At 65.0% G+C, this 23,201-nt stretch overlaps 3 protein-coding genes and 1 long non-coding RNA gene across 22 annotated transcripts; all 4 read left to right on the forward strand.

Annotated features, from left to right (window-relative positions):
- The first annotated feature begins 8 nt into the window (after positions 1 to 8).
- On the forward strand, positions 9 to 1,145 carry LOC309873546. The gene is made up of 2 exons (XR_014316408.1): positions 9 to 316; positions 771 to 1,145. It is a non-coding gene; the product is annotated as an uncharacterized lncRNA (long non-coding RNA).
- Positions 1,146 to 1,679: 534 nt separating this feature from the next.
- Positions 1,680 to 7,611, forward strand: PIDD1 (p53-induced death domain protein 1). Of its 4 annotated transcripts, none has more exons than XM_082749346.1 (16): positions 1,680 to 2,026; positions 2,519 to 3,126; positions 3,436 to 3,849; positions 4,079 to 4,288; positions 4,377 to 4,431; positions 4,600 to 4,801; positions 4,885 to 5,010; positions 5,149 to 5,328; positions 5,408 to 5,555; positions 5,689 to 5,824; positions 5,910 to 6,060; positions 6,172 to 6,295; positions 6,370 to 6,488; positions 6,566 to 6,679; positions 6,794 to 6,999; positions 7,233 to 7,611. In XM_082749346.1, exons 2-16 carry the CDS (start codon positions 2,823 to 2,825, stop codon positions 7,489 to 7,491), a joined length of 2,748 nt encoding a protein of 915 aa, XP_082605472.1. In that variant the 5' UTR covers positions 1,680 to 2,026; positions 2,519 to 2,822; the 3' UTR covers positions 7,492 to 7,611. The 4 variants fall into 4 exon arrangements, with proteins under 4 accessions (XP_082605472.1, XP_082605473.1, XP_082605474.1 ...); XM_082749347.1 differs by having other exon boundaries at positions 1,734 to 2,026; positions 2,784 to 3,126; XM_082749348.1 differs by having other exon boundaries at positions 1,735 to 2,026; positions 4,133 to 4,288.
- Positions 7,612 to 8,011: 400 nt separating this feature from the next.
- SLC25A22 (solute carrier family 25 member 22) lies at positions 8,012 to 15,984 on the forward strand. Of its 16 annotated transcripts, none has more exons than XM_082749371.1 (10): positions 8,012 to 8,123; positions 11,538 to 11,699; positions 11,809 to 11,934; positions 12,130 to 12,185; positions 12,878 to 12,968; positions 13,470 to 13,588; positions 13,691 to 13,865; positions 13,948 to 14,102; positions 14,176 to 14,251; positions 14,395 to 15,984. In XM_082749371.1, the coding sequence occupies exons 2-10, from the start codon at positions 11,680 to 11,682 to the stop codon at positions 14,546 to 14,548; spliced, it is 972 nt and encodes a 323-aa protein (XP_082605497.1). In that variant the 5' UTR covers positions 8,012 to 8,123; positions 11,538 to 11,679; the 3' UTR covers positions 14,549 to 15,984. The 16 variants fall into 16 exon arrangements, with proteins under 16 accessions (XP_082605497.1, XP_082605501.1, XP_082605508.1 ...); XM_082749375.1 differs by having other exon boundaries at positions 8,014 to 8,123; positions 11,543 to 11,699; XM_082749373.1 differs by lacking the exon at positions 8,012 to 8,123 and adding an exon at positions 10,481 to 10,568.
- Positions 15,985 to 16,328: 344 nt separating this feature from the next.
- Positions 16,329 to 18,797, forward strand: CEND1 (cell cycle exit and neuronal differentiation 1). Its single transcript, XM_082749427.1, has 2 exons — positions 16,329 to 16,447; positions 17,789 to 18,797. The coding sequence occupies exon 2, from the start codon at positions 17,887 to 17,889 to the stop codon at positions 18,334 to 18,336; it is 450 nt and encodes a 149-aa protein (XP_082605553.1). The 5' UTR covers positions 16,329 to 16,447; positions 17,789 to 17,886; the 3' UTR covers positions 18,337 to 18,797.
- Positions 18,798 to 23,201: the final 4,404 nt, after the last annotated feature.

Raw genomic sequence — 23,201 nt, forward strand, 5'->3', positions numbered from 1 at the left:
GGCGGGGTCCGCGGGGACCGGGCCGTGCGCAGCCGTGAGGTGCGGAGCGGCGCGGCCTGGGCCCGACGGCTGCTCCCCTGCGGGGTCGCGTGGGCTCCGAACTGACCTCCGCGCGGCCGACGCCAGCGGGTGCCACACATTCTTGCTCGGTGCCCGGGAGCCCGCGGCAGGCTTTCGCGCGGGGCGCGAGCAGGCCCGGCCCTGCTACCTCGCAGCACGGGTTCCAGAGCGAGGACACCCGAAAGTGGACAAACGAGGCCGACCCGGGCCGACCGACCCCCGGAGGGAAGATGTGCGGCGAGCACCCGGCAGAAGGGTGGGGCCCCGCGGCGGCTGTAGATGGCGGCCCGAGGGGGGCTGTCACTAGCTGGGAAGCTGCGGGGGTCGCGCACCGAGCACTGGGGTGCTCGTGCAGGCCGCCCCCTTCCTGGGGGTGTCGCCGTCATCGCCCCCATTTTATAGTGGACGCGGCGCGGAGAGCTTCTGCTCAAGGTCTCACACTTGGGGCAGAGTGGAAACCCTCCCGGCAGGGGTGGGGTGCTGCTGCCGTGCGCAGGGAGGGGTCGTGTGCTCGGGGTGCTGTCATGCCGCAGGCTGAGCGCCCTGCGTGCAGGTCAGCCCACCGGGTGCTTCCCCCGAGCAGCCGTCACCAGCCTCCACCTCCAGACCGCTTTCCCTCGTCCCCAGGTGCGTTCCACCCCTGCTGAAGAACTCCCTATTCCCTCCTGCAGCCCCCGGCACCCACCAGTTTAATTTTCGTCTCAAGGCAGGTTGACTCCTCTGGTGGCCTCGGGTGGAAGCGTGCAATATTTATCCCCCGGGATCTGACTTAATTCAGCGCAAGGTGCCCAAGGTTCCTTCACTCGCTGGCGTGTATCCGAATTTCCTTCCCTTTTAAAGCTGAGTAATATTTTTGTGATTGTTTTTCTTAAATCTTCTGGCAAACACGGGGCGCCTGGGTGGCTCAGTGGGTTAAGCCTCTGCTTTTGGCCGGGGTCATGATCCCCGGGTCCTGAGATTGAGTCCTGCATCAGACTCCTTGCTCGGTGGGGAGACTTCTGCCTCTGCCTCTGCCTGCTGCTCCCCCTGGTTGTGCTCTCTCTATCTCTCTGATGGATAAATAAATAAAATCTGTTTTTTAAAAAGGTCTTCTTGCAGCAACTTAGAAACTGAATGTGTGACAGGAGCTGGGGAAAACGGAGGACTGGCAGAACTGCCCATCCTGGTGGGAGGGCCGGTGGCCGCAGGGGAGCTGGAGAAGAGGGTGCCCGTGATTAATCTGGGGCAGAGTGCCTGAGCGCAGGTGGGATAGGCTCCCTTGAAAGACCTAGTTTGAGGTTCTTGGCCTTGGCCCTTTCCAGTTATGTGATCTCTGGCAAATTCTGACCTGTCAGAGCCTCCTCCTCCTTCCCTGTGAGACGCAAAGACGGAAGGAGTCAACGTGTGGTGAAGCCCACTGCGGGGCACTTGGGCCAAAGTGATTGTCGGGAAAGCAGGATCACAGGAGTTGGGACCAGGGCTCCCAACAAGGCCCAGGAAGGCTTCCTGGAGGAGGCCCTTGAGGCCGGCTGGGCAGTGGCACAGTTCGTGCCGCTCAGCCCCTAAAGCCGTCCTCCGTCCAGAGATTGCACCAGCTCCCTTTAACCTGCGCCCTGGGCCGGAACGCTCAGCTCCGGAGAAGGGCGGGCCCGAGGGCCGGGAATCTCTGAAAGGGCGGGTTTGGCGCGCGCGGCGCGGGCCTTCCCAGCGGGAGAGGGAGGCCGGACCCAGACAGACCAACAGGAAGCGGAGCGCGGCCGGGCTGGCGGGTGGCGGTTGGGGTCCGCGGCCGCGTCTCCAGGGCTGCGGGCAGGCCGAGGGTAGGCGGGCGGGGACGGACTCTGAGCCCTTTCGCCTACGGTCCCAGCCGGGAACAAGGGGCGTCCTGACCGGGCGGGACCCCGAGTCCCGGTCCTCTGCGGAACGCGCCGACGGAACCCCCCCGAGCTGGGCGCGCACCCGGGACGGCGCCCAGGGTCGAGCACAGGTACGCGCAGGGCGGGGCGGGCGGTGGGGACGGCCGGCTTGCGGGGTGCTCTCCCGGCCAGGACCAGCTCCCAAGCCGTTGGAGCCTGGAATGTGCTGACCACTGCCCTCATCAGCAGACCTAGGTGCGAACAGGAAGCGTGAGAGAACCCTCCTCCAGCGGTCAGGAAGTGGGGGTCCCATCGCGAGGACCCCAAATGCGGGGTGCCTCACACTCCAGGCCCCCCCCCCATTCACTTATCTGACACAGACGGACACAATCACCCCTTTCCTTGTCCGGGCCACTGCCCCCACGTGGTCGATAAGAGTCCTTCACCTCTGGTCAAAGCTGGTGGGTGTGAAGGATGGTGGTGGGGCTGGACCCCAAAGCTTATGCCCAGAGGAAGCAGGGAGGGGCTGCACAGCCAGAATGGCCTGACCGCTCTGGGAGTCTCTTGTTCACATTTTCACAAGTAGGATGTGAAGCTTCATCTCTCCCCCTCCCTCCAATCAGGTTCTCCAGGCTCCTCTGCACACGGCCTTCCCGCCGGCCCCCCTCCCGGTCCTGGCCTTCTCCTTCCCCAGCCCTGTTGCAACTCTCATCTGTCCAGCTGAGGCTCTGGGCTCTGTGGACCAGTTGGCCCAGCTCAAGACTCCCCCCACCCCAGCCAGAATCCCCACACGCCTGAGTAGGAGGAGGGCCTGTCCCCACTGCCTCCCCCTCCTCCCCCTGACTCCTCAGCCCCCCCAGGCCGTGCCTGAGCAGGCCTGTCTGGCAGGCTGGGACATGTCTGGCCCCCGAGGACAGCCTGTGGGCTATGGCTGCAGAGGCGGAGCGGCTGGAGCCCGAGGCAGCTGCTCCAGAAGATGCTGTGGGAGAGGTTGCGGATGCTGTGGATGGCGAGCCTGGGGACCCCCATCTCCTGCTTGGGAACCGGTTGAACCTGCACCTGTACCCCCGGGGCTGCCACCGGCTGTCACAGCTGTGTGCCCAGCGGGCCCCGCAGCTGCTGGAAGTGGAGTTCTTGCAACTGAGTGGCCACGAGGACCCTCGGCTGCTGGAGGCCACCCTGGCCCAGGTGCCGGCCAACCTGCAGCACCTTCGCTCCCTGGTCCTCAGAGGTGAGCCCCACCGGGTCCCAGCCCTCTCCCAAACCTGCCCCCCCACAACAAGGTGAGCCTGGCTGAGCCCTGGCTCCTGGAGGCTGCAGCTGCCCAGTGGGGTCTCCCAGCAGACCCCAGTGTGGGTACGCTTCCTGGAGCAGGTCATGGGCGATAGCTGTCTGCTGAAATGAGCCTGCGGGGTCTGTGCCTGTGTCCCTGCCTCTGCTGGTGTCTGCATCTGTCCCTCTCCGACTGGGGTTGGGGTCAAGATCTGGGCTTCCCTGCAGTCTGACTCAGAGGGCCACTTCTGCATTCCCCCCTCTCTAGGTGGACAACAGCAGGACGTGCTGGGGGCTTGCTCCCGGGGCTTCCTCACCACACTGCCCGCCGGCCTGAGTGGCTTGGCCCGCTTGGCCCACCTAGATCTGAGCTTCAATAGCCTGGAGACCCTGCCGGCCTGTGTCCCGCACATGCGTGGCTTGAGCACCCTCCTGCTGTCTTACAATCGCCTCTCAGAGCTCCCGGATTCCCTTGGAGCTCTTCCTTCCCTCTCCTTCCTCTCTGTGAGCCACAACTGCCTGCGAGCGCTGCCCCCAGCGCTGGGATCCCTGTCCGCCCTGCAGCGCCTTGATCTCTCAGAGAACCTTCTAGACACCCTGCCCCCAGAGATTGGAGACCTGAGCAGCCTCACCGAGCTCAATCTGGCTTCCAACCGGCTGCAAGGCCTGCCAATCTCCCTTGGTAAGTCGGAGTCGTGCTCCTCCCGGCTCGCTGGGCCTGACGGGGAGCGCCCTTCTGCCGCTCCCTGGTTTCCCCTCTTGTCCTCCATGGGGGCCCCTGCGCACACCGGCTTGGCCCACTCTGGAGCCTTCAGTCCTCTTTGGTGGCCTTGTTTGCCGTCCCTCCCTGGCCAGGGCGGGTGGTGGCCCCGAGGGTCCTCCGCCCGCCCTCAGCTGCCCCCTGCCCCCAGTGGGGCTGCGGTCCTTGCGGTTCCTTATTTTGCACAGCAATCTCCTGACCTCAGTGCCCTCTGGCCTGGCCCACCTCCCGCTGCTTGCCCGGCTGGATCTGAGGGACAACCAGCTTCGGGACGTGCCTCCCGAGCTACTGGACGCCCCCTTTGCGCGCCTTCAGGGGAACCCCCTGGGCAAGGCTCTACCTGCCTCCCACAGTGCCCCAGGTAGGCCTGTTGCTGGGAAGGGTCAGCCCACAGACAGGCCAGGGCGCAGATACCAGAGATCTCCTAACAGCTTGCCTGTCCTGCCCAGAGACGCCTGTGACCCGCGAAATGCCCAGGCTGTTCCTGAACTCAGACTTGGACAGGTGCGTGCGGGGAGGAGACGGGGGCAGGAGACACGCGTCTCTGCCTTGTCGCCTTGTCCATGATGAGCACTGTGTTTGTGCCCCCCGGGTCTTCTGGAGTTTCCCCGGGCTGCCTGATCCAGCCACTGCCCTTCTATTGTCTGACCTGATGCCCACCCTGTCATGCAGCTTCCTGGTGACTCCCCAAGGCTGCTTGGTGACCCTGGCCTGTGGGGTCCGCCTGAGGTTTCCTGCTGGGGCCACCGCTGACCCTGTCAACATCCACTATCGACTCCGGCTGCCGGAGCCACGCCTTGTCCCCTTGGGTCCCCATGACGCCCTGCTCAGCGCTGTCCTGGAGCTGCGGCCCCACGGGGTGGCCTTCCAGCAGGCACGGCCAGGGCATTCGGGGAGGGGGCAGAGCAGGCGGGCCCGGGCATGGGTCCCCGTGCTCACACCAGCCTGGCCTGGCAGGAGGTGGATCTGTGGCTGCTCTTTGTGCCCCCCCGGGCCCGGCGCTGCCGTGAGGTGGTGGTCAGGACCCTGAGTGACGACAGCTGGAGCGACTTGGAGACGCACCTGGAGGAAGAGGCACCCAAGGTGGAGCCCCCCAGGCCTACCTGGGAAGGAGCACTCAGCCCCCGGGAGCGCCTCCCCCATCTGCCCCGCCTGGTGGCTCTGCCCTGACCCTGACTCCCCTCTGACCCTGTTCCCTCTAACCCCACCCTCCATGCCCAGCGGCTCTGGGCTCACTGCCAGGTGCCCCACTTCTCGTGGTTCCTCGTGGTTTCACGTCCTGTATCCAACACCTGCCTTGTGCCACCGGAGGGGACATTGCTGTGCTCCTCTGGACATCCTGGGGTCAAAGTCACATTCCCTCCTGGTGCCACCGATGAGCCTCGTCGCGTCCGCATGCAGGTGTGGCAGGGCAGCCACTGGGGGTGGTGGGTGGTGCCTCAGCACCAAGGTGAGTGTCCCGGGCGCCCGGCTTGCCCAGGTGGTGCACATGGCCGGCAGAGAGCTTCGAGCCTTCCTTGAGGAGCCCGGGGCGGCGGCCAGCCCCCTGCTGTGCCTCTCCCAGCGTGGCACCGCCAGCTTCCTCCAGCCTGTCACCGTGCAGCTGCCTCTGCCCCCTGGTGTCACAGGTGAGAGGTGGCCAGGGTGTGTGTGTGGGGGGGGTGCCTAGCTGCATGCAAAGCCACGGGGTGGCTTTCCCTGCTCTCGGCAGGGGAGTCCCTGCCCTGGATGGCCCAGCCTGTGGCCCCCTTGCATCCCCAGGCCTGAGTCTGGATCGCACTTGTCTTCACCTGCTGTACTGGGCACCCCCTGCTGCGGCCTGGGATGACATCACAGCCCAGGTGGCGCTGGAGATCACCCACCTGTATGCTCGCTTCCGGGTCACACACTTCTCTTGGTCAGTGCCCCCGGCCCCAGCTTCCTCGGCCCCCCACCCTGCAGCACACCCGAGTGCCGCCCACGCTCATCCCGGGCCCTCGCAGGTACTGGCTCTGGCACACCACCAAGAGCTGTGTGCAGGGCCTGGCTCGGAAGGCCTGGGAGCGCCTGCGGCTGCACCAGGTCAACCTCATCGCCCTGCAGCGGCGCCGGGACCCCGAGCAGGTCCTGCTCCAGTGTCTGCCCCGCCGCAAGGTAGGCGCGGCACCCGGGGGTCTGGAAGGGCCGAGTCGGGCAGGCAGGGGGCTGCATGGAGGTGCAGGGCACCGAGCTCCTTCCAGCAGGTGCTCCATCCCTGCCCCCCAGGTGGATGCCACCCTGCAGCGGCTGCTGGACCGGTACCGAGGCCCTGAGCCCTCTGACACGGTGGAGATGTTCGAGGGCGAAAAATTCTTTGCTGCCTTCGAGAAGGGTATTGATGTGGATGCTGGTATGCTCCCCCGCCCAGAGGGGATGCCAGGGTCCTTTCTCCAGGCTCCCTACTGAGCCAATCCCGCCCCCCAGATCGCCCAGACTGTGTGGAGGGCAGGATCTGCTTCGTGTTTTACTCACACTTGAAGAACCTGAAGGAGGTGTATGTGACCACTGCCCTGGATCGGCGGGCTCAGGCTGTGAGGGGCCAGGTGGGTCAGTGGCCCAGGATGCCCCTATCTGCCTGGGCAGAGGCCAGAACGCTGAACCCACCTCACCCCAATGCCAGGTGTCCTTCTACCGGGGAGCAGTGTCCGAGGAGGTGCCTGAGGAGGCAGCGGCTGCCCGGCAGAGGAAGGGCGCAGACCCCCTGTGGATGGCCACTCTGCCCATCAAGCTGCCGGTGTGGCCTGGGGTGGGGAGGCAGCGTGGGTGAGGGAGGGCAGGGCCGGCACGGCAGCCCGGGGCTGGTCAGGGGGCAGAGGGCAGAACTCACTGCACCCCTTCCTCCTCACAGAGACTGCGGGGGTCCCAGGGGCCAGAGCAGGGCCGGGGGGCTAGCCTCTCCCTGGCTCCTCTGAACCTGGGTGATGCTGAGACTGGCTTCCTGACCCAGAGCAACCTGCTGAACGTGGCTGGGCGCCTGGGCACTGACTGGCCGGCCGTGGCCCTGCACCTGGGTATGCCCTACCGCGAGCTGCAGCGCATCCGGCACGAGTTCCGGTGAGTCCCTTTAGGTATCCTGATGCCGGCTCCGGACCGGCCTCAGGCCTGGGTCCAGGCCTACGTGAGGCTGGTGAAGTTCTGTCCAGGGTGCGAGGAAACAGGGCAAACAGGCAGGAAAGGGAGGGTCCGGCCACAGCTCACCCAGGGAGCAGGCAGCGCCCCGAGGACGGTGAGGAGAGCCTCGGGTGAAGGCTGGGCCTCCCCCGCACTGTTCTCCCTCTCCCTGCCAGGGACGACCTGGACGGCCAGATCCGTTGTATGCTCTTCTCCTGGGCTGAGCGCCAGGCAGGGCAGCCCGGGGCCGTGGGTCTCCTAGTGCGGGCCTTGGAGCAGAGTGACCGGCTGGATATAGCTGAAGAGGTGAGGGCTATCTTGGAGCTCGGCCGCCAAAAGTACAAGGACAGCATCCAGCGTGCAAGCCTCGCCCCCAGGGACCTTGCCCCACCCAAGCCTTCGGCATCACAGGCCCCAGAGTCTGCCCAGGCCTAGACCCCCCTGACTTGGGGCTGGCCCCTGATGTACCCTGGCCAACGGTCAGATGCCCCATTTTCCCACCTGCCCCGTGTATGGGGACAGTGACCTCCCTGTGTGTAACAAATGTGTACTGTTGTGGTGGCTTCTCAGAGTTCAATTTGTCGGGTGGAGGAATGGGTGAAGGCAGGGGGTGGCCGGAGATCGGAGGCCTGGACCCTGCTGGGACTTTGTGTAAAGGCTTCACCACACACCCCCTCTCGCGCCCCCCTCCCCCGTTGCTCTTGCCTCCTGCCCTGTGCCCAGGAGGGGGAGGAGCTCCAGCTACAAAGTAACATTGGTGTAGCAGCCATGGATACAAAATCACGGGTGTGCAGGGCCCTGCGTCACCCGAGGTGGTGGGCAGGTGCTCCGCCCGATCAGTCCCCGCCAAGCGCCCACCGTGCGGCGGGGGGCCGCGCGGCTGCGGCCAGGCCGGCGCAGTGGCCGCGGCGGCCGGGAGGGGGAGCCGGAGGCAGCTTGCCGAGGGCCGGGGGCAGGGGGCGGAGCGCGCACAGCGCCGAGCCCCGCGGACGCGCCTCCGCTCCGAGCAGCCGGGCGCGCGGCACCGCGGGGAGGCGAGCGCGGCGGCGGCGGCGGCGGAGCGCGCGGTGAGTGGCGGCCCGGCCTCTCCCTTCCGCTGCGCCCCCCGGCTGCGGCCCGGCTGCGGGGAGGGCGGGGGGCGGCCAGGGGCGCCGCGGCGGCCGGGAAGGGTGACAGCTGCCCCGACGAGGTGGTTCCGGGGCGGGGAGCGGGGGAGGTCCCGGGGCCGGCGATGCTCCGACCCGCTGCCGCCTGGGTGTGGGAGGCCGTGCTCGACCCCGGGCGGTGCCGGGCGCGCTCCCCGCGCACACGTGTCCCCACGGGGTGGGAAGCTGGGGCCAGAGACCCGGACGCGGAGGCCGGACCGCTGGGGAGGGGGCGCACACGTGGGACCCCGCTGGACTTGTGTGGACACGTGCGTGGCTGGAGTCGCCATCGCCTGGCGGGGGCAGCGTGACTGTCTGGGCCCCGTCTGGATCCCCTCCTGAGGGACGAGGGGCCTGAGCCGGCCTCCGAGCTGTAGCCCGCAGCCCCCACCGCAAGCCTCCTTTGTTCACGGGTTGGGGCCCCTCCGACAGGATGGAAAGCTACCCCCGGCAGCCAGCGGCCAGTGCCAGGCTCTGATCGTCACCCCCGTCGCCTTCCGTGGGGGGTGGGGGAGGGGGAGCTCAGCGGCTTCATTTGTGGGACATTTTACCCCTGGGGGGGGGTGTCTGGAAGGAGCAGCAGCATCCTGTGGCTGAGCTCTTTGGGCAGCGCTGTCCACTGCCTGCCTTCTTCCTCAGTTTACCTGGCTGCAGAAGTTGGGGGGGGCAGGGAGGGCTGACAGCCCCAGCCAGGGTGGCTGGGTTTCCATGGCAACACGAGGTGCCCCGGGGAGGTGGTCCCACAGAGGTCTCCTGAGCAGGGAGTGGGAACAGCAGAGTGAGGTCCCACAGAGGGGGATTCTGGGTCCGGTGGACCCCTTGCCAGTCTCCCCAAGCTGGAGCTCCTTCATTCTCACTGCTGTCAGCCAGGCGACCCTCTTCCCTGCTCCGTTCTGAGGCCTGAGGCTTATCCTGTGAGATCCCAGACTCCTGTCTCCTCAGGCTTGGGACCCCTGGGCCTGCCGCTCTTCCCTACACAACTGCTCCCCTCTTCCCCTTAGACACTCCGTCTGACTTCCAGGACTCCTGTCACGCAGGGTCCCTCACCCTGGAGGGAGGTGGGGTCTGGCCCCGTTCAGGGAGGCGGGGTCCCTCAGTCCCCTGGAGGGCAGGGCTAGGTCTCAGGGAGACCCTGCCCCTGACAGCCTTGGGCCGCTGAGCTGGCTGTAGCCAGTCCACCTGGAGGTGGGTTGGGTGGGGGTGGGGAGGGAGAATCAGGTTGAAGTTCAGAGGCCAGATTTTTATGTGCAGGCTAGGGCACCGGGAAGCTGGTGCTGGGGATGGACACCAGGTGAGTGCGTTGGGGGCCCCTTGGCTAGGCAGAGGGCTCTGGGAGTGCCCATTCTGTGCCGTCTGGACCTGCCAGGTGAGCAGTCCTGGTGGCAGCCGCAGGCCTCTTGACACCTAGCTACCCTCTCCCTGGCCTTTTTTTTTTAATAGATTTTTTAAAAAATTTATTTGACAGAGATCACAAGTAGGCAGAGAGGCAGGCAGAGAGAGAGGAAGAAGCAGGCTCCCCACTGAGCAGAGAGCCAGATACCGGGCTGGATCCCAGGACCCTGGAATCATGACCCAAGCCGAAGGCAGAAGCCTTACCCCACTGAGCCACCAGGCGTCCATCCCTGGCCTTTTAAAAAGTATTTATTTATTTGAGAGAGAGAGCAGGAGCAGGGGAGGCCAGAGAGAGAAGCGGGCTCTCTGCTGAGCAGGGAGTCCGATGCGGGACTCATTCCCAGGACCCCAGGATCATGACCTGAGCTGAAGGAAGACACTTAACCATCTGAGCCCCCCAGGCGTCCCAACCTTAGCTTTTTAATAGACGTGTATTGTTTCCTGTGTCCCAGAGTGCGGTTTCCATGAAATGTGTCTTCATCCAACAGACACAGGTCTCACGAACAGGAGTGGGCACAAACCCATCTCCACCCCCACGGGACAGATTGTCCACACACAGGATCTGAGCCCAGAGAGCGCCCCATCCTCTGGGTCCCAAAGCCCTAGACAGATGCAGCCTGTGCGCTGCGCGTGGGAACTCAGGGGCATCCAGGGTCGTGGCGGCCTCCGACTGGGGTTCGTATGGGCGGCTGCCCTGCCTTGGCTAGGTCAGCCTGAGTCAGGTCCACTGCCCTGTGGGCTGGTCAGGTGTCCGAGGCGGGGCCCTGGCTCTCAGAAGTTGTCACACCCCCTCCCATCCCTTCTCCCACAGCGGCAGAGAGCCTCAGCCCAAAGTGAAAGAGAAAGTCCCGTCCCCCCCCCCCCCAGGCCGGCCCCGCCCCGCCTAGCGGCCAATCCCCGCAGTGGGCCCCTCCCTCGGCCTCTGGGTCTCCTCCTTGAGCCCGGTAGGCTGCAGTCCTGGAGGTGGTCCTCGGGGTGAGAGGGGTTGGGGCCTGCGGGGGTGGTGGGGCTGGAGGGGAAGGGGACACAGGGACAGATGGGCCAGGAAAGCTGAGGTGAAGGTCACCGGTCCTCAGAGGGACCAGGGGCGTGAGCCAGCCTGGTGACCCTGGGCAGCAGTGCTGTGGGTAAGAGCCTGTGACAGCTGGCCTCTGAGGGGGCCTGGGGAAGAGGCAGCGGGGAAGGCTCCGGGACTCTGGGAGGCCCAGGACAGGAGGCTCCGGAGGCTGGTTCTGGCTCTCCTGCCCTGTCCTTAGTGAGAGGGGCCCCATTTCTCCTAGAGTGGGTCGGGGAACTAACCCCAGGCAGCCTCAGTCCGGTATCCCCTTCCCAACTGCCCCCTACCCTGTGCTTCCAGAGGACCTGGTCGGTGCGTGTGTGTCTGTGTCTGTCTGGGAGTGGGATTCCTGGAAAGGGTGGGTGCTGGGCTGGGTGTGAGTGAGCATAGTGCTCCTCCGAGGGGAGGGGCTGTCTGGGGTCCATGGGAGCGGTGGAGGGGGCTGCACCTGGAGCGGCAGCATCTTCCTGGGTAGCTGTGAGCTGAGCCCAGGTTGGGGGGCTCCTCAGCACCTCCGGCCTCCATCCTGAAGGGGGCGGGCGCCAGCTGCAGCTGCTCAAGGAAGAGGGGGTCACCGCAGTCCGCGGTTGACCTGCCTGGCTGGCAGATTCACTGCCCCAGAGGCGCCTGGCCCTTTAAAGGCAGGGTGTGCTCCTGCGCGTTCGGTGTGCACGTGAGTGTGTGTGAGCGTGAGCGAGGCCAGCTGGGAAGCCGCGCGGGGGCGGGGGCGCCTTGAAGGGAAACTGGGTGGCCTTGGGGATGGGGCCACGGGTGAGTGAGGGGCTCGGTGCCCTTGCATGAGACCTGGGGGGGGGGGCAGCTTATTTCCCTGGTGTGCCTCGGAGTGGTCTTTCCCTCCTTCCGCTGACTCCCGTACCCTCTTCTAGAACAGAAGCGGTGGTTTTGAAATTCCCCGGAAAGTGGAGGACTGCCCCTTCTCCCCTGTCCCACGCACGCTCCGCCCGCCACCACCCCTGTCCTCCCCCGGCTGGCGTCCACCTCTCCGGCTACCTGGGTGCACACAGTTAAATGGCTGATAAGCAGATCAGGTCAGAACGTGACCCTGCCTTCGCTCTCGGCCCCACCCCACCCCACCCCGTGTGTGGTCCTGACCTGTGGCCGAGGAGGCCAGTCCTGACACCCCCTCTGCTCCCACAGTCTGCCGGCCAAGCTCATCAATGGCGGCATCGCCGGGCTGATCGGGGTCACCTGCGTGTTCCCCATCGACCTGGCCAAGACGAGGCTTCAGAACCAGCAGAATGGCCAGCGCCTGTACACCAGCATGTGAGCAGGCCCGGTGGGCGCGGGGGCTGGAGGGTTGTGGGGGGGCAGGCTGCGGCTCGACTCCGGTCCTGCTCCTGTGCCCCCGCCCTGATAGACCAGAGAGGAAACTGAGGCCAGGGCCGGCCTGGGAAGCGCAGGTCTGGGTTAGGGCTGGAGCCGCTGTCAGCCCCTGGCCCCCTCCCCCTCTTGCTGCAGGTCTGACTGCCTCATCAAGACCGTCCGCTCGGAGGGCTACTTCGGCATGTACCGCGGTGAGGCTGGGGACCGGGCGGGTGGGGGGGTCCCTCCTGCAGCCTCGGAGGCCGCTGGCAGAGCCAGGCCGGTTGGCCTGCCGGCGCCTGCTGTGGCCCTTCAGACCTGGGTGCTGGGTGGGTGGCACAGGCCGGGCTCTCCAGGGCAAGGTGGTTCTCAGCAGCCCTCCCGGAGCTCAGCCCCTCTCCCACGCCTGCTACGGAGGCCAGCGTGGCAGGACGAAGTGTCTTTACTGTGCGGTGGCAGGCTTCTGCCCTGCTTCTGGGACAGGTGGGACTCCATCTGTGCTGCGAGGCCAGAGGGGAGGGGGTGAGGCACAACCGCAAAGCCGCTTAGCAGGCAGTCCCCAAGCCTGGCTTTGCCCAGACTTGGTGCGGAGGGACCTGCCACGGCCGCCCTCTGCTCTTGCTCGCCCAGGGCCGAGGTCCTCCAGGGGAGGGGTTCCTCAGGGAGGCCACAATGGGTCCATCGCGCAGGGAGGGTGAGGGGCGTGCCCAGAGGAGGCGCTGCCCTTGCCCGGTCCTGCCCCGCCCGGCAGCAATGTGGGTGAGGTGGCAGGAGGAGAGCCAAGGAGCGGCCGGGCGGGGCTGTGCCCGCTGGAGGCTCGAGCTGGCTGAGGGCCTCCCCAGCCTGCGTCACTGACCTGCCCGTGCTCCCCCCTCCGTGCTCCCCCGCCCCCCGTGCCCCGCAGGAGCCGCTGTGAACCTGACCCTCGTCACCCCTGAGAAGGCCATCAAGCTGGCTGCTAACGACTTCTTTCGATATCAGCTCTCCAAGGACGGGTGAGGGGCTGTGAGCCAAGGTCGTGCAGGGGAGGGGTCCGTGCCTCCGGACAAAAGATAGCCACCAAGGACAGCTGGCTGCCCCCACCCCCTCCCTCCCCTCACCGCTTCCTGCACCCGGAAGGAAGCAGATGCCGAGTCCGGTGGTGCCTCGGCCCCAGGGTTCCCGGCCCCCAGGGTGGGACTGGGGGGACACTGACCAGCTTTCCCGTCACCTGAGGGAGGGGCCGAGAGGGCAGCCCCTCGGTGCTTGCGAACCCCAGCTTCCGCGCCGCTCTTTGTGCTCCTTGCACCGTTCCCAGGCCCGCTTCGGGGGCCATCTGTCCGCTGGGCTCGGTGCCCGTTGCTGGCAGGCCTGAAGGGGCCCCGCGGCTGGCGGGGGCCCTACCGCTCCAGCGCCCGTTCCCAGTCTCCTTCACGCCCAGGGCAGCAGGCGGCCCCCCGGGGCGGTAGAGGCATCTGGGTCTGCCCTGCACCACGGCCCTCACCCCTTCTCCACAGGCAGAAGCTGACCCTGGTGAAGGAGATGCTGGCAGGCTGTGGGGCTGGCACGTGCCAGGTGATCGTGACCACCCCCATGGAGATGCTGAAGATCCAGCTTCAGGACGCAGGCCGCATTGGTGAGGGTGTGGGCGGGCCGCGAGCCGGGGTGGGGGTGACAGCCGGAGCCGCGTCCCCTGCCCCGCTGGGGGAGCCAGCAGGCCCATCCCTTCTCTCCCCAGCTGCCCAGAAGAAGATGCTGGATGCCCAGGCCCAGCTGTCGGCCCAAGGGGGCGCCCAGCCCTCCGTGGAGGCTCCGGCCACCCCCCGGCCCACGGCGACTCAGCTGACCCGGGACCTGCTTCGGACCCGGGGCATCGCCGGCCTCTACAAGGGCCTGGGGGCCACACTGCTCAGGTGGGGGGGCGGGAAGCGTGGGAGGAGGGAGGCCTGCCCACCGTGTACCTCTAGGTCACCAGCGCCCCCCCTCCCCACACAGGGACGTTCCCTTCTCCATTGTGTACTTCCCCCTCTTTGCCAACCTGAACCAGCTGGGCTGTCCCGCATCGGGGGAGAAGGCTCCTTTCTATGTGTCCTTTCTGGCTGGCTGTGTGGCCGGGAGTGCGGCTGCTGTGGCCGTCAACCCCTGTGACGGTCAGTGCCTGGGGCTGGTGGAGGCGGGGGCGGAGGCGGGCTGGGCCCCACACTGACCCGCACCCCCCTGCAGTGGTGAAGACCAGACTCCAGTCGCTGCAGCGCGGTGTCCACGAGGACACCTACACGGGCTTCCTGGACTGTGCCAGGTGCGAGGGCCCCGGCGTGGGGGTGGGGGCTGGGGTGCGCAGCGGCCCTGACCACCCTCCTGGGGCTTCCTGGACTGTGCCGGGTGCGAGGGCCCCGGCGTGGGGGTGGGCGGGCAGCAGCCCTGACCACCCTCCCCCTGCAGGAAGATCCTGAGGCACGAGGGCCCCATGGCCTTCCTAAAGGGCGCCTACTGCCGCGCCCTGGTCATCGCCCCACTGTTCGGCATCGCTCAAGTGGTCTACTTCTTGGGCATCGCAGAGACGCTGCTGGAGCTGCTGCAGCGACCCCAGCACTGAGCACGGCAGCCAGCCGCTCCGTCCCGCCGAGTGGGACCAGAGCGGGGCCGGAGCCAGGTGGCCTGCCCGGGACTGAGCAGGAGACAGTCTCTCCCCAGCCTTCTCACGTGGACGGGGGGAAGCAGAGGAAGAGGTCCACATGGTGCACACAGCGGCCCCCGCGGGGTCCTGCCTGCACGACCACTGGGAGCAATGTCTTGTTTATGTAGAACATGCAGAAATCTTTACATTCCTGGAGCCAGCCCCTGCCACAGCTCTGTCCCGGCCTGAATACCCCCAGGGACAGAGCTGGTCTCTAGGCTGGGGCGCCCAGGCCTGGGCGGGGCAAGCGGGACCCTACCCTCCAGTCTACCAGCTCTTGTCCCCGAGGCTTGGCCCCTAGTCTGCGCAGGGGACCCCGCACAAACCTATTTATTAACTTGCCGAGCACAAGTGCTCTGTCCATCCGTCCAGCCTCCCCCTGCTGCTGTCCTTCTCCACTTGGCCAGGACTCCATTTTGCCCCCCTCAGCCAGCCTTGCAGGAGGATTGAGGTCTCCTGCCCCCCATATTGAGCCAGGAGTCCCAGGCAGGGGTCACACTGAGTTCTGACTCCCAGGGCAAGCCCCCCCACTCCATTGTGGGACCCAGCACCCCTCCTGGTGGGCTTCTCTACTCCCACCCCAGGCTGGGGGCTCGTAGCGTGTGAGGTCTGTGTGCATGTGCAAATGTTCTGGGGAGCAGTTTGTGTCCACCAGCCTTCCACCGGCCTGGCCCTTCAGAGATGGGGCTGGGGGCAGGGGTAGGTGGCTGCGGGCTTTACCCACATGGCCAGGCAATGTGTGTGCGTTTGTGCTGTGTGCACCCTGGGCTCCTTTCTGACCCCATTCAGGAATTTATTTTCCCAGCGTGGTTCTTGCTGCACCTCAGCAAACCCCTCTTCTGAGACCCCCCCACTCTATGGCGCCAGGATTGGCCAGTGGGGAAGGCAGTCATGAGGACCAGTATGGAGCTTGGGGGTCCCTGCTCTGTTTCCGGGGATAGCACCTGCTCCCTCAGTCCTCCGGGGGCTCGCCCTACTCCCCGGGCCTCTGCTAAGGCCGCTGACTACACTCCGTAAGCTCTGCCTTCCCGGACCGCCCCCCTCCGTTGGTGTCGTGAATCAGAGCGTCCGCCCCGCCCCAGGCCACGTGATTGTGTCGGTGATTGATCTGATGTGCTGGTGCTGTGTACCCCAACCCGGCCCCGTCCTCGGAGGCCCCTTCCCGGTGACACTACCTGGGGCTCAGGCCTGGGCCCCCCAGTTCACGGTTTCTGGGAGCTGCCCTCTCCCGCCACATCTGTACCTTGGAAGCTGCTGCTGCTTACAGAATTATATTTTTTCTTTTGAAGAGTTTTAAGAAGTTGTAACTTTTTGTGTCTTGTCCTGTGAGAAGATAAATAAATATTCTAAGTAGATAGCTCGTCTCTGGAATCTGTTGGGGGGAGGGGCGGAGGGGGAGGGTAGCCTCTTTTCGGAGCCGGCTCCCCTGTCCCTGCAGACCGGCCTCCGTCCACCCTCCCGCGGGCCGGCACGGGGCCCAGGAGGGGGGCCCGGGCTGGGGGCCTGCAGACTCCCGCACTGGCTGGGGCGGAGGGGCGGGAAGGGCAGTCCCCTCTCTTCCCTGACTGCAAGCCGCCCTTGGGATCCAAAGGGGAGCCTGGGCGTGGGGGCCCCCACAGTTCCCCGCCAGCGGGGGGCGCCCGGATGGCCGAAGGGGGCGGCGCCGGTGGTGATGTGGCCCCGCCTCCTGGGCTTGCGGCGCCGAGAACAGGGCATTGTGGGAAACTCCCAGTCCCCGCAGCCGCCGCCGCAGCCGCCGCCCGCCCTGGTCCCGTGGAGAGCGCGCAGCGCCGAAGTGGGAGCGCCGGGAGCAGCAGCGTAAGACAGCGGGGGTTCCGGGGCCTGGGGCTGGGGGTGTGACGGCGCGGCCCCGCGGGGCGAGTGGGCGGCTCCCGCCTTGAAGGTCACTGGGGGCGCAGGCTGGGCCCCCGGCTCTCTCCAGCCCAGCGGCTCCTGGGAAGGGGAGGGGGCACTGGCTGACGTCAGTATGAACCAAAAATAACAGGGGCTTGGGGGGGGGGCGGGCAGGAGACCACCTGCCCTTTGCAAACTTGACCCCCAGCAGCTGGCTGCCCAGCCAGAACAGCAGGGATTGAGGGGCTGCTGGGACTCCGTGAGAAATGGGGCAGCCGCTGGGCCGCTCACTGGGACACCCCCGTTATGCTGTGACCTACAGGTGACCTTCAGGTGTGGTTAGTGTTCCTGGCCTGGGTGGAAAACCTGGGCCGCTGCTTCCCACATGTGCTCCCTTTCCTTGGTGGGGTGAGGGGTACTAATCCTCTCGGAGGAGACACAGACAGGGGGTGTCTAGGTCTTTGGAGAGAGATGGGTCGGGCCCAGCCCGACTCAGACATAGAGGATATGGGCCAGGCTTTTCCTACAGTCCGGAACCCCCATCCTCTGCCCTGGCCCAGGTTGGAGGATGCTGAGGCCGACGGACGTGGCATGTCCACACCCGGCTGACACCAGGGGAACCCCCCCCCAACACCGCTCTTGCCCAGAAGCGGGCACAGCCCCAGACTCAGAAAGGACTCCTTGCCCTTGAACTGGAGCAGGGAAAGCTGGTCTTGGGGTGGGTACCAGGAGCTGGAGAGGGGCAGATGGCTTGCCTGGAGGCACAGGGCCTGTCACTGCCTGCTGGCCTGGCTTCTCTAGCTTCCCGGGGAAACACTTGAGGTATGCAGTACCCCAATTCTGGCAGCCTGGGGCCTATTCCCACGCCACTGACACCACGGAGCCCAGACTCTGGGTTCCTGCCCTACCCCCACTCCACAGGGACCCAGTCCTTCCAAGCAGGTACACTCTTGGTTCAGCCCAGGCACGCCATAGCTGCCACGCCCTCCGCTGACCGCATAGCCTCCTCTCACTGCCCCGTCCAGGGCAGCTGGAAATAGCACAGGCAGGGCCAGGACCATTGTGCGGATGGCTAGTCTCATGCTGCACCCCCAGCCGGTTCAGGGTCAACAGGCTCTGCCTGTGTGGTTCGAGGGGCTTCTCAGGGAGTGGTGGGGGGCTGCTGGAGACCAAGCCCTGGGAGCACATGCTGAGTGGGGTCTTCTGGGGTGGAGGGTGGTCCAGAGAGCCTTATGGGACAGGATGGTAGAGAGCTAAGCAGGTGGGCTGAGTCTCTTGCCATGGCCTCGCTGTGTCTCTCCCCAGGCCTAGATAATGCCCAGTGGTGAGCTGTCCTGAGCCACTGAGTTCCAGCCGCCTGTCTGTCCACGCACACCCCACGTAGCCTGCCAGCACCGTCCAGCATGGAGTCCAGGGGAAAGGCGACCAGCAGCCCCAAGCCCGACACCAAGGCTCCACAGGCCACTGCTGAGGCCAGAGCCCCACCAGCTGCAGATGGAAAGGCCCCTTCAGCTAAGCCTGGGAAGAAGGAGGCCCAAGCAGAGAAGCAGGAGCCTCCCGCAGCCCCCACACCACCAGCGGCCAAGAAGACCCCGGCCAAAGCAGACCCTACCCTTCTCAATAACCACAGTAACCTGAAGCCAGCCCCTGCGGCCCCCAGCAGCCCTGATGCCGCCACCGAGCCCAAGGGCCCTGGGGATGGGGCTGAGGAGGGTGAAGCCCCCAGCGGGGCCCCAGGGGGCCGAGGCCCTTGCCCCTTTGAGAACTTGACCCCCCTGCTCGTGGCTGGGAGTGTGGCCGTGGCCGCTGTAGCCCTAATTCTTGGTGTGGCCTTCCTGGCCCGGAAAAAATGATGGCTAGTGCCCAGGTGGGGGCACAGCCACTTCCTGTACAGATCTCAGGAGCCTAGTGCATGCCGAGCTCCCCCACAGTTATCCACACACCCCTACATGCGCACCATATAGACACATATACCCCCACACGTGCAGAGGGACAGACAGGCCCCCAGCCGTGGAATCGCAGCCCGCTCGCTGGCCCCCAGCACTTCCCCCTCCCAGGCTCTGGGGTTTACTGCGCAGCACAGGAGGAGTCATAGCACAGGGAAGTGGTCTTTGCTGTGGCCAGGGTACTGGGGGGCAGGGGGAAGAGAGGCCCTCGAGTGTGGCCCGCCCGCCTGCGTGTGCCAGCCAGTTCCCAGCGGCCCCAGGGGTCCCATGCGCTTCCTGGCAGACAGGGTTGGGTAGGGGTCCGAGATGGGCTGTGACAAGGGCCCAGCCCATGTGGGGACATTAAAGGGTATGGCTGTTTCACTCTCCCCACTTCTGCTCTTTGTTTGTAGCTGGGCAGGGTTCGGGGGGGGTCCATGTGGGTAGGGCCGGGGCAGTGGGGTGACCCGAACCAAGCCTTCGCAGTGGCAGAACTTCCGTGTCACCTCTGTCCACCACCTGCACCCTGGCTGGGTGGACAGACAGTGCAAAGGCAGGTCTGGGGCTGTGCCCACCATTCACCTTCTAGCTTGTGCCCCAGGGGAGCGGTCGAGGCTGGGACCACAGCACTTCCTGCCCTGGGGCATCGGAGAGCCTGGCAGGGAGGCCGGGGATGGGGGCGCTGGTCGAGGAGGACCTGCCCCGGCAGCTGCGCTTGTCCTGCCCCTGTAGACCACCCCTCCCACCTCACCCAGCGCCCTTTGATTCTAACAAGCGTATAGATGCAATAACACAGAAAGGAGCTGCTTGGCGGACCCGCATCCACTGCCCCGCTGGGGAGGGACGGAGGGAGACTGCAGTGCAGCCCCTCAGCACGGTGGCCGCGGGCACTGTGGGCGCTGACACGTCCTTGCCTGGCCAGCCCACCCCTGGAACCCTGGGCCCGAGTGCAGGCTGAGTCTGAAATAAACCGTCTTGTCTCAAGGCTGGGCTGGCGTCCTCACCTCCCTGGGACGGGGAAAGGCGAGGGCTTCCCAGGGGGCTGGGGGAGGGGGTCTCCTCACCACAGCACAGGCTTGCCAGGGAGGAATAGGGAGCCCCGGTGCCACCGTCCTCCGCCCCCCCCCTCCAGCCACCCCCTTGCCTTTGAGCCCAGACCCTGCCCCGTCCCAGACCGCCACAGCCAGGCCTTCCTGCCAGCCTGGCCCTAGATGGGCTTCCGGCCGCAGTGCACTGGGCAGGGCTGGGACTGGAGCAGTAAGGGCATGGGCGGGGCGGGGGGGGGGCTTGCTCTGGCATCGGAGGCCAGGGCGTGTCTTCCTCCGTCGCTGTCATCGGTGAGCTCCCCGTCCATGCTGGGCACAGAGGAGACCGGGGAGATGGGCTTTCCTCCTGCCGCCCCACAGCCCGCAGCTCCCTGAGCCCACTCTGACCAGGTGACCGACTAGTCTGGTCTGCCTGCGCCCCCAGCCGTGCGCAAGGCTGTAGGGGCAGGGTCTGGGGAAGCATGGCCCTGCTGGGCACAGAAGCGCTCCTGTGGGCTCTGTCCCCCGGGCCCCTCCTGTTCCCAGCCTCTCGCAGCTCACGTGTTGGGGGCACGCCCTCCCCTTCTTTTCCTGGTACCCACCCACCCTCCCAGGGCGGCGCACCCGCTCCCTGTACCTGTATATCAGGCCCAGGCAAGTCCGGAGAACCTGGGAGTGAGAAGGTCCAAAACGGGCTCGACGGCCTTGTCCAGATGCGTGCCTCCCCTGAGTCCTGGGACCTCCTGACCCCCACACCGCCGGCTCCTCCAGTCCCTGAGCTACCGGGCCAGAGCCGGCCACACAAGGTGGGCTGCTGTGGAGCAGGGCAGACCTGGCCCACGGGTCCAGCCTCCAGCCCCTTTGCCCCGCAGGTGTCGGGGCTGCTGCGGGGCTCATCAGACCACCCACCCCCTCGGCTGGGCAGTCCCTTCTCCTCCTGTCTCCATTCGGTGGCTTGCGTCTCAGAAACAACCCCCCTGATATTTTAGAGAATTTTTGCAGCCAGCAGAGGTGACTGTGAGAATGAGCTCTGTCCTCTTCAACAAGCCCAGAGCCTGGCCCTCGACGTGGTCATCCCACTGGAGGTCTGCCCTGCCCTGCCCCTGCCCCTCCTTGTTCGCCAATTCACAGGACGCTAAGCTTGTTTCCAAACAGAGCAGTGATGAAAATCCTTGTAACGGCCCTTGTGCCTGGTGTCTTTAGGGTGGGCTGTGTGTGTGCTGCAAACATATCTTTTTTTCGTTTTATTATTTTTTGTTTTATTGCGGTAAAATACACAACACAAAATTTACCACCTTAGCCACATCAAGTGCGTGGCTCAGGCACGAAGCACATTCACACCGTTGTGCAGCCGTCCCCACCAACCATGTCCAGGACTTTCGAACTTCTCAAATGGAAACTGTCCCCTGGAGACACCGACCCCCATCCCTCCCTCGGCCCCGGCGCCCACCGTCCGCTCTCTGTCCCTGCGAATCCGGAGACTCCAGGGACCCCATCTGGGTGGGATCCTGCAGTGTTTGTCCCCGTGGCTGGCCTGTTTCCCTCTGCGTCATGGCCCCAGCTCCACGCGCGTTACTGCAGGCGTCCGAACGCTCTTCCTTCCCGAGGCTGCTCTATGCTCCGTCGATGGATAAACCACGTTTTGTTCGCCCGCTTGTCTGTCGGCAGACACTTCGCTGTTCCCCCTTCCCGCTGCGGTGAGTTGATGCTGCTGTGGACGGGGACATGCTCCTCTCTCGAGTCCCTGCCGCCCCTCCTGTTGGGTGCGCTTCGGCCCTGGGGCTGCTGGGCCGCGCAGGGGCTGCGTCTCACACAGCAGCGCTGCTGCTCCGCCGAGCCCGAGGGCCCCCGCTCTCCCCACCCCGGGTAGGGGGGAAACACGCAGACTGTGCGAGTCCGACCGCCTCTTCTGGTTGTTTCTCTCTGCAAGGCTCTAATGTACTCCTTTTCACAAAGTTCCTGGCTATTTGGGTCTTGTCTTTTGTGATTCTTCTTCTTGATGCTGTTCGCCTGTTCTTCTGTTGGACGGAGTGCCTTCTTCTCATTTATCTGGAGGACTTCTCCACTTGTTGTGCCTACCAAGCCTTTGTCACACTGTGGACATCTTGACCCAGCGGCTGGCTTCCCTTTTGCTCTGTTTCCTGAGCGCAGAAGTTCTAAAGTCCGAGGTTGTCACGTGGACTCCCGAGCCCCTTACCGCGCGCTCTGGAAATCACAGTCAGAAGGAAGGAGCGCTTCCTCCTAACAGGCTAGTATTCTCGGCATTGGCACATGGTTATTACATGTCACGTCTCAGCCTATCTGTGGCCCTGAGGTTTTGTGTGTGAATAAGCTGGAGATCCGGTTACTTCTTTTCCATCAGCTTGTCCAAGGGAGCCCAGGACGTGCACAGTTCCCACTGGCCTGCTGTGGCCTCTCACTTGCCAACACAACCCGGCCTGTGCAGAGCCTGGGGTCGGCTAACACCGGCCACCTGTCAGGGTAGATTTAGGGTAGCACTTGGTGATGATTTCCTGTTTCTTTTTCTCTTCTTTTCTTCTTCTTCTTTTTTTTTTAAAAGATTTTATTTATTTATTTGACAGACAGCGGTCACAAGTAGGTCGGGGGGTGGGGTAGTAGTGCCCAGGACCCTGAGATCATGACCTGAGCTGAAGGCAGAGGCTTTAACCCACTGAGCCACCCAGGCACCCCTGTTTCTTTATTTCTGATTTCCCTTGCACACTCAGTTCCTGGAATCCCCTCCTTGGGAATGTGAGACTAGCTTAACTGGGTCTCTGGGGCCCGTGTGGGGTTTGAATGCTCAGCTGCCATCCCACTGTGTTCCTAAACTTGAGTAGGGACCTTTCCAAAATAAGCAAACTCTTAAGAGATGTCCAAGGCTGGTTTTTGTGGTTTTTGAGAGAGAGAGAGAGAGAAAGATACTGACATCAGGAAGATGAGTGAGCAGGAGAGGGGACGAGGGGGAGAAGCGGGCTCCCCGCTGAGCAGGGAGACCAGGACCTGAGCTGAGGGGAGAGGCTTAATCCACTGAGCCACCCAGGTGCCCCTAAAAAATCTCTTTTTTAAAAATAGGTACTATATGGTGTCTGGGAGCCCCGCATCGGGCCTCCTGCTCAGGGAGGCCTGCTTCTTCCTCTCTCGCTGTCTCTGTCTGTCATAAATTAACACAATCTTTAAAAAAAGTATGTACTATAAATACAAATCAAATTTTCAAGGCCATCAGGAAAACTCAGGTGGGAGCATCGTGTCCTGGGACAGAGGTGTCTACCGGCACCGACAGAGGGACACCCTGCCCCCACCCCGGGCACCACAGGGACTCCCCAGAGACCTGGGCTCTGGGCTGTGGTACCAGGACCTGAGGTCTTCCTGTTGCCAGGCTGTGCCATGTTGCGCCACATGTGGGCTTCGGAGGGCACAGGTGGTCAGGGTTATAAGGACGCAGAAGAGGTATGTTGGGGGGGCTCCACTTCGCTTCTCCCTCTAGCACCCCTTCTCTCCCCGGAGTGCGCAGTCCCTCTCTGGGGGGTCCCATCCTGGAACGCATTCTTGGCATGACCAGGGAGTGGAGCTGGCCGCTGTCTCCAGACCCTGCCCTCCCCCACAGAGAGGGGCCTGGGGCTACGTGGGGTCCTCTGGAACCTCTCTTCCATCACGGGGACAGAGTGACCGATACCTCCCCAAAGGCACAGGTGGCAGAGAACTTGGCTCTGGGGACTGACCCCAGCTGCTGCGGGTCAGTCCTGACTCCTGGATCTTCAGTGCCCACCC

The sequence above is a fragment of the Mustela nivalis genome, assembly GCF_964662115.1.
Source record: "Mustela nivalis genome assembly, chromosome: 9".
Lineage (NCBI taxonomy): Eukaryota > Metazoa > Chordata > Mammalia > Carnivora > Mustelidae > Mustela > Mustela nivalis.